General features: G+C 37.5%; 1 protein-coding gene across 1 annotated transcript in view; it reads left to right on the top strand.

The window, feature by feature from the left end:
- Positions 1–16,671, top strand: part of INPP5F (inositol polyphosphate-5-phosphatase F) — a 29,966-nt gene extending 13,295 nt beyond the window's left edge. The window contains exons 7-19 of the mRNA XM_010283952.1: positions 513–692; positions 2,515–2,582; positions 3,335–3,459; positions 4,831–4,908; positions 5,671–5,791; positions 7,860–7,988; positions 9,548–9,665; positions 10,200–10,398; positions 11,329–11,400; positions 11,497–11,570; positions 12,878–13,006; positions 13,756–13,843; positions 15,131–16,671. Of these exons, the coding sequence (XP_010282254.1) occupies positions 513–692; positions 2,515–2,582; positions 3,335–3,459; positions 4,831–4,908; positions 5,671–5,791; positions 7,860–7,988; positions 9,548–9,665; positions 10,200–10,398; positions 11,329–11,400; positions 11,497–11,570; positions 12,878–13,006; positions 13,756–13,843; positions 15,131–16,265 (2,516 nt within the window). The 3' untranslated portion in view covers positions 16,266–16,671. The remainder of the gene's footprint in view (positions 1–512; positions 693–2,514; positions 2,583–3,334; positions 3,460–4,830; positions 4,909–5,670; positions 5,792–7,859; positions 7,989–9,547; positions 9,666–10,199; positions 10,399–11,328; positions 11,401–11,496; positions 11,571–12,877; positions 13,007–13,755; positions 13,844–15,130) is intronic.
- Positions 16,672–17,369: the final 698 nt, after the last annotated feature.

The following is a 17,369-nucleotide window of genomic DNA, read 5'->3' as shown; positions in this document are numbered from 1 at the left end:
CGGAAGAGCAGTATCTGTTCTTAATGAGCAGAATTAGTTATACAGGTTAAAACAAGAAGGGAAGGTCTTATGTTCTGTGGAATTTGCAAATCTTCTTGGGCTGCTTGTGGGATCTCTTATAATAAGAAGTGGAACATCTGTGGGTAAAAGTGGCCTTTAAGTTCATGGAAAATACCAAGCACTAAAGTAAAACTTTCTTCTAAACTTGACAGAACTTGAAGTAATATGTCCTTTAGAGTGGACTAAATATATCTGACTTTATAGTGCCCACAGACCACCCTGCCCTGTCAACTTACTTTCTGCTGCTTGTAGTGTATCAGTAAATAAACTTTATCCATATAGTCCACATAACTGTTGGGGATTAGACTAGGGTGGGGAGTGACTTTTACCATTGATCATGGATTTTGGCTAGAACTCTCTTCTTGTGTTACTGTTGTCAAAAACAGTAACAAAAGTTATTAATGTTTAAGTCTAATACTTAAATACGAATTGATCATTCTTATTCCTCCTAGGAATGCGGTATAAGCGAAGAGGTGTTGATAAAAATGGAAATGTGGCAAACTATGTTGAGACGGAGCAACTGATTCATGTTCATAATCACACTCTTTCATTTATACAAACAAGAGGCTCTGTGCCCGTTTTCTGGAGCCAAGTTGGATATAGATATAACCCACGGCCCCGACTGGACAAGAGTAAGTATTTGAGTAGAATACCTAAAGATCAGAGTTCCCTTTAGAAAGAGGTTCATTGGAGTGTTGCTTTACCACTGGTCTTTCAGTGGCACTTTCTAAAAGCTGGGAATAACTTAATGAGTTGACTCCAGTTAGCTCCTACCTTAATTGCAACTATGCAGAGCTCTGACGACTTGTCCATTATAAATTTCAACAGGTCTTAAATTTTAATATTTTGAAGAAGTACTTGTTTTATGTCTAGTCTTATTTGTTGCAGTGTTTTCTGGGTTGGGAAGGGAGACAATTTGGCTTTCTCTTTTGAGAACCTGTGTAGACATTGATGTCTTACAAATATTTTTGTCCATGAAGCTAACTTATGCTGAGGTTTCTTTCTGTATTAAGAACTGCTATTTCAGTGTGGGAAAACATAGAAATTTCATATTACACCAGTTTTGTAGTACGCTTTTGTCTTCTCTGAAAGTAAGTACTACCTAGTGGGCTTTGTCAAATCTAAATTGCTTCCTTTTCCACTCAAAGATAATGCAAAAGCCAAAACAAAAAAAACTTAAAAGATAGAAGTCAACAAAATCTTCTCTTGATTTAACTTTTGTAAAGGAGAAGCTTTTCTTGGAAGGAAGCTAGTATGTTCATGATTTTGTATAATCAGATTATAGATTGGGTTGACTGGCATCCTAGATCATAAGTATGTACTTCTGAAGTTCAGCTTGTGTGTTGGATTCACACTCTTCTCTAGCATTAGGAGGTCTGGTTTTCTGCCATTGCAGGCTATTTTTAGGGCTGAAAATAAAAAAAACACCCAAATTGCTCTTTCAGAGGCAGCTATGATGATGGAAAGTTAAAGGGCTGGTTTTCCCTGTGTCTCGAGTAAGACCTAGTAAAATGGGCCTTTAAGCTTGCTTAGGAATTTGGGCAAAGCACATAATTTTAAGTTGACAAGCAGTTACTATCACTGCAGACTTATGGAACATGCATCAACAGATTTGAGTTTCTTGTGTTTTTATACCAAATAACCTGGAGATTACTGAAGAGGGATGACTTGTTGCCACATCATGGAAATGGAAACTTAAATAAAATCATGAAGTGAGGAAAACAAAAATAAAACACCTCCCAACCCTGCCTCCCCCCATATTTGGAAGTAACACTTGATTAGTTCCAACTGAAAGCTTGTGCTGTCACATCTGTTTATAAAGCTGAGCAGTTCTTCTTTGTTCATATCTCTTTCTTTTCTAATAGGGTTAGTTTAAACAAAAAATTGAGGAATTGCATTTAATCTGATAGATTTACAGGTAGGAATTGAGACTTTGAGGAATCAGTGGTGCCTTGAATCAGCTGGATAGTGGTTTGGTTTTTAGTTACAAGTAGTCTTGTCCTCTAAGAGAACTGGATAACACTTTCAGTATTATCCCCTGTCCTGCATATCTCCCTCTGCAAATTGCAAACCTTTCTTGCACTTCAGTTTTTCAACTGATGGAAATCTTTTTCAAAAGATGGAAAACAAATATAAGCAGTTTTTTGGAAGAGATGTTTCTTTGGGGACGGAAGGATTAAACAGGTTTATTAAAAGTTAAGTTTTTGCCCAATCTGCTCTATACAAAAGCAAAACAAAATTTAAGAATGGTGTTTCCTGTACACTGTAGTAGTAGAACAACAATGTTGAAGTTGAGCAAATTGATGAAAGACTGTTAAAAGTAATTCTGTACAATGTTTTACGTTGTGTGTATAAGTACTTCAAGCAAAGCTATCTTGGTTTTTTTGAGTATAGATTTGGGTGTTATTTAATACTTCAGGACTTGTTGGTGAACAGGCTGTTTCTGCCTTGTAGGTGAAAATGAAACAGTGTCCTGTTTTCGTGCACACTTTGAAGAACAGCTGAAAAATTACAAAAAACAGGTGAGTGCTACGTGATAAAATAGTAATCTTATGAAAATGCAGGGGATGAAAATTAATGGTTTTAGTTTGTTTTTCTTGTTGGGGATATGGGTTGTGTCTTTTTAGAAGTTGTTGACAATTGGAAGTGTGGTGCATAAATAGAGTTCTACTAAATTTTTCAAGTACCCTTGTAAGTAACCTTTAAAAAAAAATCAGCAATAACTTAGTGAGGGGCTGTAGTGTGTCCAGAGAAGGGCAGCGAAGCTGGTGAGGGGTCTGGAGCACAAGTCTTATGAGGAGCGGCTGAGGGAACTGGGGTTGTTCAGTCTGGAGAAGAGGAGGCTGAGGGGAGACCTTATCGCTCTCTACAACTACCTGAAAGGGGGTTGTGGCGATGAGGGTGTTGGTCTCTTCTCCCAAGTAACTAGCGATAAGATGAGAGGAAATGGCCTCAAGTTGCTCCAGGGAGGTTTAGATTGGATATTAGGAAAACTTTCCTTACTGAGGGAGTGGTCAAACATTGGACCAGGCTGCCCAGGGAGGTGGTGGAGTCACCATCACTGGAAGTGTTCAAGAAACATGTGGACATGGTGCTTTGGGATGTGGCGCTTCGGGACATGGTTTAGTGGGCATGGTGGTGTTGGGTTGATGGTTGGACTTGATTATCTTAAAGATCAAAAAGATCTTTTTCCAACCTTAATGATTGTGTTATTCCATGGTATATACCTAAGCAAGTCATGTAGCAGATGACAAGTGTTTAAACTTTTGAACAGGTTATTATTAACTTGGTGGATCAGACGGGCAGAGAGAAGATTATTGGAGATGCTTACCTTAAGCAAGTGCTTCTGTACAACAATGCAAATCTGACTTATGTTTCATTTGACTTCCACGAGCACTGGTAGGAAACACTGTAAAAATGTCACTTTGCTTCTTTGTTTATTAGCATGAAAGGAGAGAAGAAAGGATGACAAAAGCCATTATTTTTTTTTTACTTCTGCATGAAACAGTCTTTTAAATAAGAAGAACGCATTTTGTAAACTAAAGCAGTATGAAAGTTCAAGTTTGGATAACAAAGCACTGCTGTTTGTTGATCTTGTGTCCCTGACCTGTTAAATATGCAGTTATTTATTAGGCAAAGCTAAGAAGTTCTTATGCATTTTAAGCAAGAGATTTTCCTTAAACATGCTATGAATGTAGAGCTGTGGCTGACCTGCTTTTCAAATTATGTAGCGTTCTGCTCTTAATTCTTTACTACAAGCCATTCTTCTGTTTCTTTTGCTTGTTTCTATAAACATACCATGGGTTCTTTCAGGACCTTGATGCTGTTTTTCCATTATAAGATACACTGGAATTTATTTTAATCCAGTATGAACAGTTGCTGTTTTCATGACTCCACTCTGATGTTGGCATGGTCTAGTGCAGTGTTCACATGCCCAAGCATGTGATCTGTCACAGGCATGTTTTTCTCATGCTCCCTCAAGCAAATTGCAGTTGTGTATGAATATGGGGTCTTAAAAACTGTTTTAATCTTCATTTCCTAACTTAATCTAGGGATTGCATCTGGCCTGGGAAAGCATTACTGACTGAATAACGTCCTTAGTGGATATTGTCTGGGGGCAGGGGGAAGGGAAAAAACCCTCAAAATAGTAATGGCCTTTGGGACTCTTTTCTGTAGGACTGTTGACATCCTGAATTGATTTGATACTCACTCTTGTTTAAACAAGCTTTCATTTCTTGTTTGCTTTTCTCCTAAGAATGCTGTGGTGACCAGGACTGTTGCTTTTTGCACTGTGAGCATGAGTGAATCGAGAACGATACTGAAAACCACCCGGTGGGGTGCGGGGAGGAGGGGATGATGTGTCTGTAGGTGTTTTTTTTGTAGAATCACTGGTAAAGCAGGGCAGGCCACCCCAGTCTGAAATCTGTAGTGGTTACCTTTGTTGAGACTGTGCCTAGAATGAGAACAGAATGTTGCACGTGCCTGAAGAGCTAGCCACACATGTGTTCTTCCTGCTGGAAGCAGCATTCAAGAATGCGAAGTCTTGAGAATTTACAGATCTGAATTTCTTGCCCTAGATTTCGATATTGAACTGTACCTTAAAATAGTTCTGAATATTGGCTGCTATTTAAAGTTTATTGTAGGAGATAATGTCTGTCTCTCCCACTTAGCCGAAACACTATTTTTGTTAACATTACAACTAATATAAAATAAGTAAAGAAAAATCACTACTCTAGTTCAAACTAACTTCTGTGAAATTCTGTATTTTAGCCGAGGAATGAAGTTTGAAAATGTTCAAACACTGACTGATGCCATTCATGATATTATTCTTGACATGAAGTGGTGCTGGTAGGTACTTAACTGTTTTTAGACTAGTATGAAATACTTGTAGAAAAAAATAACAGTGCATATTCAGAGGCCTTGATTTTTTTTATGGTATAAAACTGGTATGTCTTATATTTCTCTCTTGGTTCCCAGCTTGTGTGTCAGATTTTGTGTTCTGAAGTATTAGTGTAGCACACATGTAACAGCAAAAATTCTCAGACATTGGTTTCTGTCTGAGGATTACTGCATTTAACACTCTAGGGTTTCTTATATTTAATGTGAAACACTTTGTATTTGACCCACAAGCCCTAGAATGCCAACCATACTATTGAAAACAGTAGACATGTTTGACCTTTAGTTTGAACTGATTACAGCTCATGCATTTGGGCAACAAGTATGGCTGTAGTCTTAAATCAATTACTGTATGTTGTTCAATGTGTTTTGTGAGTGAGATGTTGCTGTCGTCGTTGCTGGCTTCTGTGTTTTTGAATTTAAATGCCTTTTCTCTTGAAAGCTTGTATTATGTATGTATGAATTGAATTCAACATCTGACTACGTATCAAGTTTATGGCCCCAGTAGGATGTGTGTTGGATATCTAGCGTAGACTAAAGATGATGATAAGTGGGAGCAAGAATAGTTAATTCTGAGTGGGATGTGGCTGGGGTGATGAGTACAACTATAAATAGTACTCCATGTGTAAAACTTTCTACTGTTTGTAGAAGCTAATAAATTACACTGGATTTTAAGTGTCTCAGTATGCTTTTGCTCTATTCTTCTGTTGAAAGGGTTGACCAAGCTGGTGTGATTTGTAAACAGGAAGGAATTTTTCGAGTGAACTGCATGGACTGTCTGGATCGTACCAATGTTGTGCAGGCTGCTATTGCAAGAGTGGTCATGGAACAGCAGGCATGTATAACTAATGTACTTTTTCAGGTATTGAGTACCTCAGAACTCAATTGTTATTCACAGGGAAATCTGTGTGTTTGAAAAATGCTAAACTAAAAGGATCTTTGCAAACTACTTGGAGAGCTATGAAGCTGAAAGTAGTATGTACAACTAAACTTGAAATCATTGTAAATCAGTGATGCCTAGTGTCTTCCTTCAGAGAGGAAATGATTGTCTGTCTGCATCGTGGAGAGGATTCTCTTGTTTTGATGTAGTAATTTTAATTAAAGCTATGCAGTAATACGAAGTTTAAAAACAGCCCCCTGTCCCCCGATAAATCCCTCCCCGAAATGAGATGTTAAAGGGCCAGAATCTAACTGGAAGTTGGACGCTATTTTAGCCACTTTGAAGCGAAATACTGTGGTGTGGCAGGTAGGGAGATTGTCTTTTCTGTGTGTAGAGAAGTAATTAATTCATGATGTAAATATCCTAGATAGGTGACTACTATGCTCTGGAATAGTTGTCCCTGTATAGAGAAGGCATTTCCAAGTAGACTGAGAATCCTTCCTTCAGTCTCCCTCCTCTTTGCCCTGCTCCCCATTTGCTTTTTGATGTAGAAGCTCAGTGATGATTGTCTTCCCTTGTGAAGATTTGATAGTACTGTAACTGAAACTTTGAAACCCCAGTTACAGCTGAGCCCAAAATGAACAACCCTGCTTATGCCTGGAGTAAAGGATAAAGGATGAAGTGGGTCATTCATTGGGATGAGGAACGAATGGCTCTAACCAATGTATCTGGCTGTTCCTGTTTGTCATCTGCTTTTATGAACTCCTGATACAGAAGGGGTATTGGGGACAAGGGGTGGGACCGGCAATCCCACAGTCGTTATTCTAGAATTGGATTTCTATGTATGTTAACTCTGTGAGTTCAAAGGCAATCTTTCAAATCTTTCAAAATCAAGAGTTATATAGATTGTTGTGAAGAGGACTTCAGTAATCATTGCTATAGTATTAGCTTGTGATGTGCTACATCATTCTCGTATTATAGCCAAAGCGCTTCAGAATCGATTCATAACTGAGAAGTGCCCTAAGCAGTGGAAGGTGACTGACATAAAGGGAAGATTGAGAATTACATGTTAACTTACCTTTGCACTTCCTTGGAACCACAGGACTTGTCTTCTGTCAGCTGGGAACTTGATAGGGCTTTCAAGTCAATGAACAGACTTGTATCAATTTTCATTTAACTTGCAAAGAGTGCTTGAGCATTTTTTTTATTGGTGGTAAATTGAAGGTTGCCTATGATTTAGTCCAAGTTATTACTGCAGTTGGCCTAACATCTAGTGACTACATTAGTTATATATGTGCTGCTTTACCAATCTAGTGTGCATAAAAAGACTCAAGTCTCTGAGACTTATCTTGGAAGAACTTAAGTACTGGTTGTTCTGAAGAGTAAGATATCTTACTTTCAGTATCAGTGTTAAACAGTAACTGTCCAAAATGCACAAGCATTAATAATAAACACAACATATAAAGTCATTTTAGGGTTTTATTTTGGGGGAGGAATAGGTTTGAAGGCGGTGCCACTACATTTGCTGTAGTGCCTAGAAGCAAAAGATTAAAAATATGGTGTGCTTGTAACAGGAAAGATTCAATTTTTTTTTTTTATTCTCAGACCTCTGAAGTCACAATGCCTTTGCAATAGAAGACATTAACTTGTTTATCCATGTTGAAGTTCTGTGATGTCTGTTCTTTTGATAGCTGTCTATAGAAAATAGAAATGCTTTCTCTATCTTGAGTAATCTTAGGGTAACTTGTTTTCCTTCAGCTAATTTTTTTTGGAAGATTGACTCCTACATCCACAATTAATATATTACTACTGCATCCAGTGATACGATGTTTAACAATGAATTAGTGATTCATTGCTAACAATTAACTTAATCTGGAAAATTAGCAGAATGGGTTCCTTTTTCAGATCATAGAAAACTTAAAGAAAATAGGAGCACTTGCTAAGCATGTTATCAAGCTCTGAGACCGAGGATGATTTTTTTTTTTATCTTGAACCTTATATTAATGTGTATGTCAACTTCCAGCTCAAAAAACTGGGTGTGATGCCACCAGAACAGCCTTTGCCAGTGAAATGCAATAGAATCTACCAGATAATATGGGCGAACAATGGAGATGCCATAAGCCGGCAGTATGCTGGCACAGCAGCCTTAAAGGTAAAGGGTGAAGGATGTTATCTGTTCTGAGTAGTGTGTTATGTTACAGCGTTTATATTCAATGGAGAACTCTTGTTTGACTGACTATGCTTACATATACATTCTGCATGTTTCTGTCTTGAAAAGATATGAGGCCTTTCAATAGAAGAATATTTCATATCATGCTTAGTGTGAATTGGAGAAGACTTGAGTGTCCAGGTGTCATGTGGCAGTGCTGGCTGTAGTTTAAATCCATTTTGTTAGATTCATGTGTAGATACAAAGCATAGTTGAGCTAAGTTTAAGATCTATATTAAGCATTACTGCTATTTAAATTTAAGCATGGTTATAGTACTTCTAAGCAGTTATAGTACTTCAAAAAAATACTCTGAGGGACTGAAGATCAAGATATGTAGGTAGTAGGGTGATATTAGCTATATTTTTCTAAAGACTTTTCTTAATTAGTTGTAATGCAGTCTGTCTACCGAGATCAGAAATTGGGCAGGAAACTACTTACTGTTCATGAAACAGTACTTACTGTTGCTTTGAAAAGTCATAGAATTTGAGCTACTTTCTGTGTGTATAGTCACTAGTGGAACAACTTTTAGTATTTCTGGTATTTTGCATTGGAAAAACCTTTATGGTGGAAATGCTTAACACTTAAATCTCTTTATAAATCTGTCAACTGAACTTTGATTAGTCTGTTACATTAACTTTTTTAAAAAATAAAAAACAGCCTGACACACTTGTCTTGATTGTAAATATTTTAAACTTTAAATCTGAAGCACAGAACTCAATTTCTAGATCTCAATTTTCAGCCATTCTTCTTGAAGAGCGCTCTACTCACTATTGAGGTTCATGGATTAAATTTATTTGCGGTTTAATTGTGATATTTCTTTTAATTTGAAAGCGAAACACACTTTGAATGTTCTTCATAGTAGTTAGAACTGCTCTGTGCCAATACCCAGAGTGTCTCTGCTAATAGAATCCTCTAATGAAGTGTAACTACCAAACCTGCTTTTTATTCAAATTTTAAGCCTTCTGTGGCCTAGAAACTTTCTTTTGTTTCTGACCTTGTGAAGATATGCACTGTTTTCCTTCAGTATGCTACGCTTGTTTTGTTTTGTTAGCAGAAGCAGAGGAAATGAAAACTATTTTTCAGTAAGCTCCAGTCTTCTCCATTGTTCCAGTAGTGTTCCTTCTACATTAAAGGCCAAAAAATAAGTGTGGTGTGTGGGGGTGGGTGTGTCTTTGAGGTCTTCAAGCATCCCAGTGACTGATGTCTTGAAAGTTCTGCTTTATTGGTAACTGGCATATATGTCCAGTTTATTGTTTTCCATTAGGACTTTATGTAGAATCGTGGGTCTGTCAAAAGCATAGGATCTTCTGCAGAGTCAATGCCATGAGAAGTAGATGCTCTTTGAAAATCAATATTGTCAACTTCTATGTGAAATAGTTACTTGAACATAATTTCTGAGTTGTCATCTGTTCAGTTCTGAGTTTCAGAACGCCAAAGCTCTTGAGCTGAGGCTGCTGCTTCAAAGTTGCATGTGCACATGATCCGCATGTTCTGTGTAACAGGGTGACTTCACGAGGACTGGTGAAAGAAAGCTGGCAGGAGTAATGAAGGATGGAGTTAATTCTGCAAACAGATACTACTTGAATCGTTTCAGGGATGCTTATAGGCAGGCAGTCATAGGTAAGAATACAATTTCAACTAAGCTGAACTATGATGTCTAGAAAAGCCTATTAAAGTCGTCTTGGCTTTATCTTTCTGACTTTTTTTTTCTGAAGCTTAAAAGCACCTTGAGTATATATAATGTTCATGTCTATGTAGTGGATACCATATGGAATAGTCATTCTCCATTTGGAGATTAAACACCACTCAATTCAGACGGATTACATGCAGTGTAACTCATTGTAGAATTTGCTCCTAATTTCATTTTAGCATTAACTGTTGTGTAACATCTCTTTTTTAGACAAAGTTAAACTTATGTAGCAAGTTTATCTTAAAATGGTGAGTTAACTCATGCTTTTCACTGAGAGAAAATACTGTTATACCTATTGAGTTTTCAGTTTCAGGCAATATTATATTCAGAAAGAACAACTAACCATTTTTCAAGAGTATCTTCAAATATGAAACATTTGGAAGGAATTTGTAATCAACAGACTGTTGCTGTATGTCACCTTTAACTGTTGGTTTCTTGTCTGATATTTTGTTGGTTTTATTTAGATCTGATGCAGGGTATCCCTGTAACGGAGGATCTTTACTCCATATTTACAAAAGAGAAAGAGCATGAAGCCCTGCACAAGGAGAACCTGAGGAGCCATCAAGAATTAATCAGCCAGCTGTTGCAGAGCTATATGAAACTGCTTTTACCAGATGATGAAAAATTCCACGGAGGATGGGCACTTATTGACTGTGATCCAAGGTTTGTTGAATGAAGTCATAACTGATCAGCTGCTACTATGACACCTCTGGCAATGACTACTGATGTTAAATGATTTTGATAGCTGATGTCTTAGGAACACATCGAGAGTTCTTGAAGGGACTGAATAAAAGGTAGTTGTAAAAGAAAAGGTCCTCTAAACACGTGCTTTTCCCAAAGTGCCATACAAAAGGTGGATGGCGGAGTTACCTTTGAGACATCACCTGGAAATGCATGCATTGAGTTAATATAGCCAAAATGTGGCAGGCACCATGAAGAGAACTTCTAACCACCCTCAGTTTTAGAAAGGGCTGTTTCGGGAGCTGTGGAAAGTGTAACTTGACTTCAAAGCTATACCTGATCAGATTAAACTCTTGTGTAATGAGTCAGTAGTAGGAAAGTGTAGATTTCTCTTCATGAAAAGTAGGGAGCATAAACTCTAACCTCACCGATAAGTCTCCTTATCAAGTTCAGAGTTCACTAACTTGTAAAAGAAAAATAGTCGTTAGATCTTCTGCAGGTTAAGCTTCAACTTCTAAAAATACCTGGGTCTGAGATATTTTTCCATTATCCTGTTAGTGTTTTTTAATAGCCTGTGTGTTTTCTATTTATTTTTGGACCTGCTGCTGACCCATTTGAGGTATTGGGTAACTCTGGGTTTAAGAGAGTGTTGCTTGCATGGATCCACTTATTGTATGGTAAGCCTAATAACACATCACGTTTTGGCTTGTGAAGTGTCCCACCTCACTTGGTTCTTCAGTGGCTGTGAAGAGGTAGCAGCATCACACAAGATAACATACCATAATTGAAACTTCTTGTTGTAATGTGCCTTCAGTTGTAAAAGGGTGTCCCTAAAATATACTGGGGATGGGTTACAGCTGTGCAAATAAAACCTTTTCCCCTGTATTCATCCTTTTTCTTCCCCTTCCTTAGTCTCATTGATGCCACTCATAAGGATGTGGATGTTCTGCTGTTACTTTCTAATTCTGCCTACTACGTGGCCTAGTAAGTTACCACTTTCTCTTACTATGTGTAGTTTATTTCTAGCAGCTTTGTTTTAGATTAGTAGGAAGCGCTAAATTCTGATTTTTTTTTTTCTAGTTACGATGATGAAATTGATAAGGTGAATCAGTACCAAAGGTTAAGTCTTGAAGCTCTGGAAAAGATAGAAATAGGTAAGAACGTAGTCACAATATATCTTTCTTGAATGCTCTTAATAACAGCTTGAGCACTTATCAAAGCATCCTACAAATATATTGCAACAGCAAGCCTCAACGTATTGCATATATCCTGTATAGTCCACCATAGCTAGAAATGTGCTTTCTTGCTGATAACGGATGCCAGAGCTGAGTTTATGTTCCCTCAGTCCTGTCCTTAGCTGCTGCTTGAAATGGAAACTTTGATCGCTGGTAGGGTTCTAAAATTTTCCCTCTTTCAAATTCTTAAAAAAACCCCATGGATTCATCAAAAAAAATTTCATTATTTATCAAATGGCAGTAACAATTTGATCAGCTGCTATAATGCATCACAGGTTTGCATTCAGTGCACTCTTTGATCCAAGTACAGCAGCTGGTTCTGAATTGTACTTGAGATCTGTTTCATAGCTTTTAAACTCTTATTTCTCAAGGTCTGCTAAGAAACATGCTATATAAAATCACATTGTTATGCTGATTTACATTCTTTAGTCAATAAATAAGTTAACATCTGCAGGCTAAGTTCAGCATTTTCTGCTGAAAGTAGTATTAAAGATGTAAGATCTTTGACTTTACAGATGAAAAAGGTGTTCCAAATGGAGAGAAAGGAGGGAAATTTTTCTGGCCTCCAGTGTGTGCCCCCCAATGGAGTTTACTCCTCCATTACACAATGCGTAGTGATTTCACCATCTCCTCACTGTAACTTTCACTATGTCTGTGCAATTTCTAAGAGTTCAGTGGAAAGGTGTCTCTCACTTGTGTATTGTGGAGATCCGTAATACGTCCTGACATACAGAATATAGTTGAAACATCTGGACCAAATACCTTGTAAAAACAAAAACCAGCCTCCCCCCCATTTAATGATATAGATATGATGCAGTGGATCGAAGAGTTAAAGTACCTGGTCTGAAACTTATATTACTTCTACTTGGTAAAGCTATATTAGCTTTCCTTTTAATCCTTGCAAAAGCATACCCTAAAACACAGGATGTAATAGGTGTAGAATTTTTTTTTCTTCTATTTGAAAGGGTGATATGTAATAAACAATCAGGCTGGATTATAACAGATATACACAGAGTCCAATTGCTTTTTGTAAGTAATTGATTGTTTAGTTATTGTGAAAAATCTTTCATTTAAAATGGCTATCCTACTCTAAAATAAACATGAAGCTTTTTATGCTGAAAAAGACTGTCAGCACTTACATATGTTTAGGTACAGTCTTTGCAGTATCTCTTTCAGTTTTTGGTTAAAGTAGATTTCTAATCACCTTTTTTTTTTTTGTTCCTCAGGGCCTGAGCCTACTCTTTTTGGCAAACCCAAGTTCTCTTGCATGAGGCTGCATTACAAATACAAAGAAATGAGTGGATATTTTCACACTCTTAGAGCTGTGGTACGCAACCCAGAAGAAGATGGAAAAGGTTTGTTTCATATGGAAAGGTTTTATGCATAAAAGTGTATTCAGTATACCAGTGTTTCTCTAGTGAACACTTTTTCATAGCTCTTGGAATAACTGCTGAAGAAGGATAAATTTTAATATAATCCAGCTTTGTGGGGTGGGGAACAAACAAAAAACCCTGTACGTGGCTTCTTGTGTGAACACTAGAATGTTACTGTTTTAATACAAAGGAAAGTAAGTTTCAGATATGGCTTTAAAGCAACATGTCTCTCTAGAATTGAGATGTTTGTATGTCCAGAGCCTTACTGCTCCAAAAGACTGATAAAGTGAACTTAAAATTAGCTCCTAAAGAGCAGAAGAAATTGATTTCTTTAGTGAAATCAATGTCTAGAAATGTTCTTGTTTGTTTAACTAAATTAAATACTAATAAGGGAAAAATCACTTCTTAACTGGAGCACTGGGTTTTGTCAACAAGGAGTAGAATGAATGTAATTGCTTCTCTTCCTTTCACAAACAATGAATTGTGGCATTGATTCACTTACACCTAGTATTTAGGGCTTAAGGAGAATCTAATCTTTATTTTCTAAGCTTTAAATCAGAATTGTGACCTGTAGGGTGTAACTATTCTGTAGGGTGAAAGAAAAAAATACAACCAACAAACCCAAACAAAATTAATTACGTTAAAATTAGACTTATTTCTTTGTAGATTTTGGAATATGGGCTCTTAAGGGCTTTTTTTAAGGGTCTGACAGGCTGCTACTTGAATTTCAGACACTCTTCAGTGCATTGCAGAAATGCTGAGAATGACAAAGCAAGCCATGGGATTAGATGTGCCCATTATTGAGAAAAAGCTCGAGAGGTGAGTACTTAAATGACGTGAACATTTCGTGCCCCACTTGTGCTCTCTTCTCAGTGGCTGACAGTGTGTGGTAACAGTCATGTATGCGACGCCTGAAAGAAATGTCTGCATCTAGCTACTGTGCTAGGAGTTAACTTGTCCGTATGCTGCTTCCAGTAATAACTGTCTGCCGGTGCTTATCTAAGAGTGCAAGCAAGAATACTGTTATATACATGTGTGCTTATAGACAATGTACGCTACCAAATGCAAATAACCTACTGCAAGTCAGATGGTTCATGATTAGTTTGTCAAATTTAATTTTTCCTATCTGAACTTAATGTCTGCTTCTGTAGTAAGAAGACAACCTGTGAAGTGTAAATCTGGCTTGGATTCCACTGCAGTTGAGTGTTTAACAAATCCAGACAATATTACAAGTCTTGTGTGAAGAAATGGCTGAAGTTAAACTTCTGAACTCCTAAATGTTAGTCAGAATGGCACAGAGGCTTTTGTTTTGCAATCCCATTAAGAGAAGAGGGCGCATGAAAGCATAGTTGATAATTAAAAAGTTCTAGTAAGTACTCTTAGATAGTTTTCTCTAATAAGTCAATTAATATATTGACTATATATAATTAAACAGAAGTAACCTTTATCTACAAATACTGGTGAGGTGTTAACAGTGAGGAAATCCTTTACAAAGGACATTGGAGTAGAAATAAGAGGGGATGGCTAGCTGAAGTTTACCATGCTTCACCAGTTCAAGAGCAATCTGTTGCATTATTTTTGGACTCTTCCAATTCAGACTGTGTGAACTCCTAGAAAAATGTGTAGCACAAATGTAAATTGTCAAGTGAAAAGTATTAGGGCACAAATTTCAGTAACTTTCTTCTGCATTTGATTATTGGGCTACTATTTCAGCTTCCTTTCTCAGCTGAGTAGAAAGTGTAGCAAGAAAATCTTGCCCTTTTACAGGTACTGAAGACTGAATATTTGCTAAATCTGGCTACTGAGTACAGCATACATGAAGTCAGGGCTACAAATAGACAGAATTCAAATCCAGCTTCGTCTAAAAGTAAAAATGCCTGCAGAAGCTTGCTTTTCCCTTTCTTTGGCTACCGTTCTCTATCAACTCTCCTTTTTGTTCTTTTGAATTTGCTTAGCTTATGGGTACAATTATGTAAGGAAAGGATAATGTAGTTAGTAAAACGTCCATCTCTATTATGGAAGTAGACTGGAAGATGGTAGATGCTTGGTGTTTATAAATGAGACTGCCTCGATTGTTCGTTAGAGATTTTTTTCTTTTTCTTCCAGGAAGAGCAGTAAACCTCATGAAGACATCATTGGCATTCGCTCTCAGAACAGAGGGTCCCTGGCCCAAGGCAAAAATTACTTACTGAGCAAGTTCTCATCTCTCAATCAAAAGGTGAAACAAACCAAATCCAATGTAAACATTAGCAATCTTCGGAAGTTAGGCAGCTTTACCAAACCTGAAGTGAAAGTAAATTTTTTAAAACCAAATTTGAAAGTGAATCTTTGGAAATCAGATAGCAGCCTTGAAACTTTAGAGAATCCAGTGGTAGATACCAAAGTCCATACTGAATCTGATACAGAAGTATCAGATAATGATTCCTTCCACTCAGATGACTTCCTGACTAATTCTAAATCCGATGAGGACAACCAGCTAACTGACTCTCTGGAGAACATAGGGCAGACAGACTACGTGCTGCCTAGCTGTGGTATCATTGCCTCAGCTCCACGGCTGGGCAGTCGGTCCCAGTCTATAAGCAGCACTGACATGAACATTAGCATTCACGTTCCGTCTGAGATCCATGTGTCTCAGGCTAGCCGGTCTGACTGTGAAGACATACCCACGCCTTCTGCTGACAACGTGGAGATGGAATTTACTAAACCTATTGATGTGTACTGCCAGAGGTTTGTGCATGATGCTCAAAGTAAAATGTCAGATGTTTTGGAAGCTGAGGCTGGTTCTCAGGAGCCCCATCACATAATAAATCAAATGAGCAATAATACATCTAAGAAGGCAGAAACCAAGGGTGAAGCTACTGGAGACATTCCTTCCAGGCCATCTAAGTTGGATGTACAGTCTTCTGAGCCAAATCCTCAGCTCTTAGCTGTTGGTGTGACCGACTTCACTAAAGCTCATAAAAGCCCGGGATCTGTATCTGGTAACCTTGAGATGGGACTCCCCGTGACTCCTTCTCCAGCTGACAGTAGCAGCAGCAGAGCTGTATCTCCTTTTGCTAAAATTCGCAGTTCTATGGTCCAGGTTGCTAACATCACGCAAGCAGGATTGACTCAAGGGATTAATTTTGCTGTGGCAAAGGTCCAGAAGAGCCCTGCAGAACCAGAAGCTATCAATGAAATCAAACAAAAAGAACTGAAAGAAATGTTTACGCAATGCCAGACACGAATAATTCAAATCTAGTTGCTAATTTAGGAAGTGTTCTTCTAGTTGTGGCTTTGAATACAATACTAAAAAAATTACTTCAGGATGTATTTGTGGCATGAACTGCTACTGGATACTGGGATCAACAATAATTGTTTACAGGAAGTGAGAGATGCAAATGAATTTGGTTCTGACCAAGCTTCAGAATTCCCTCAGGCAGCTGAGACAAAAGAACGGTAAACCATATTTAAACAGGTAGCTTAGACACTGGGATTTAATAAGTATGCTGTCTGTCTTAAATGTGTTGCACAGTTATTTTTGGAGACTAATTTTGTAGCTCTTCTGACTTCTGGAGAACATATTTATACTAAAAAGGTGATACTGCACTTCTATGACCTTACTTACCTTGCACTGCACCAGCAAAATAACTTTCCAGTGAATTACATTTTATTTATTTTTGGACTAGTATTTTTACTTGTTTCCATTGAAGTTTTAGATGCAGCTTTCAATGAATTGTGCCTCTACAATGGGAATTGATGTGTTTTTTGTTGAATTTAATTACGTTAACCAGAAATTAAGATTTCTTTTTGCTGTCCTTTTCTTTCCACACGTCCTGGGCTATCTTTCAGCGAAGATATAGCATACAGATCCAATCTGAAATATCCACAATCCTGCAGTGCAAATTTAGTTTGTAACTTTTTTTCTCACTTGTTTTGAGGTGAGGGGAAATGGAGCAAATGTTGTATAATTGTCTTCCCCCATGCCAAAGCTATTCTTATTTCCTTTTTTCCAAATTCCAAACACTGGCAACTTGCTCTTTTTTTTTTTTTTGTCTCTGTGTAAAGCAAGACAAGCCAGATACCTGACCTTCAGGCATTGTGTCTCTGTGCTATGATTTTTTTTTTAAAGCTATAGTCTAACTGTCGATATGCAAATGTGCAAAAACTTCTAAAACAGGATGCAAATGTACGGTTTCATAAAATCAGTGTTGCATCAGAGCATAGCTGTCAGCATCTAATCAAAACCAAATTCATTACCAACTCAAGCTTTGCCTACTTGCAGGATAAGGCTAAGCATCCACTCATGCTGGGAATTGGATTAAAAAAACCCCAAACCAGTATCTATGTGTGTTTAAAAGATTAA

Source organism: Phaethon lepturus, unplaced genomic scaffold (genome assembly GCF_000687285.1).
Source record: "Phaethon lepturus isolate BGI_N335 unplaced genomic scaffold, ASM68728v1 scaffold3353, whole genome shotgun sequence".
In the NCBI taxonomy this organism is placed as follows: domain Eukaryota; kingdom Metazoa; phylum Chordata; class Aves; order Phaethontiformes; family Phaethontidae; genus Phaethon; species Phaethon lepturus.
Note: the sequence above shows the minus strand (reverse complement) of the source record. Positions and strands in the feature narration are given on the sequence as shown.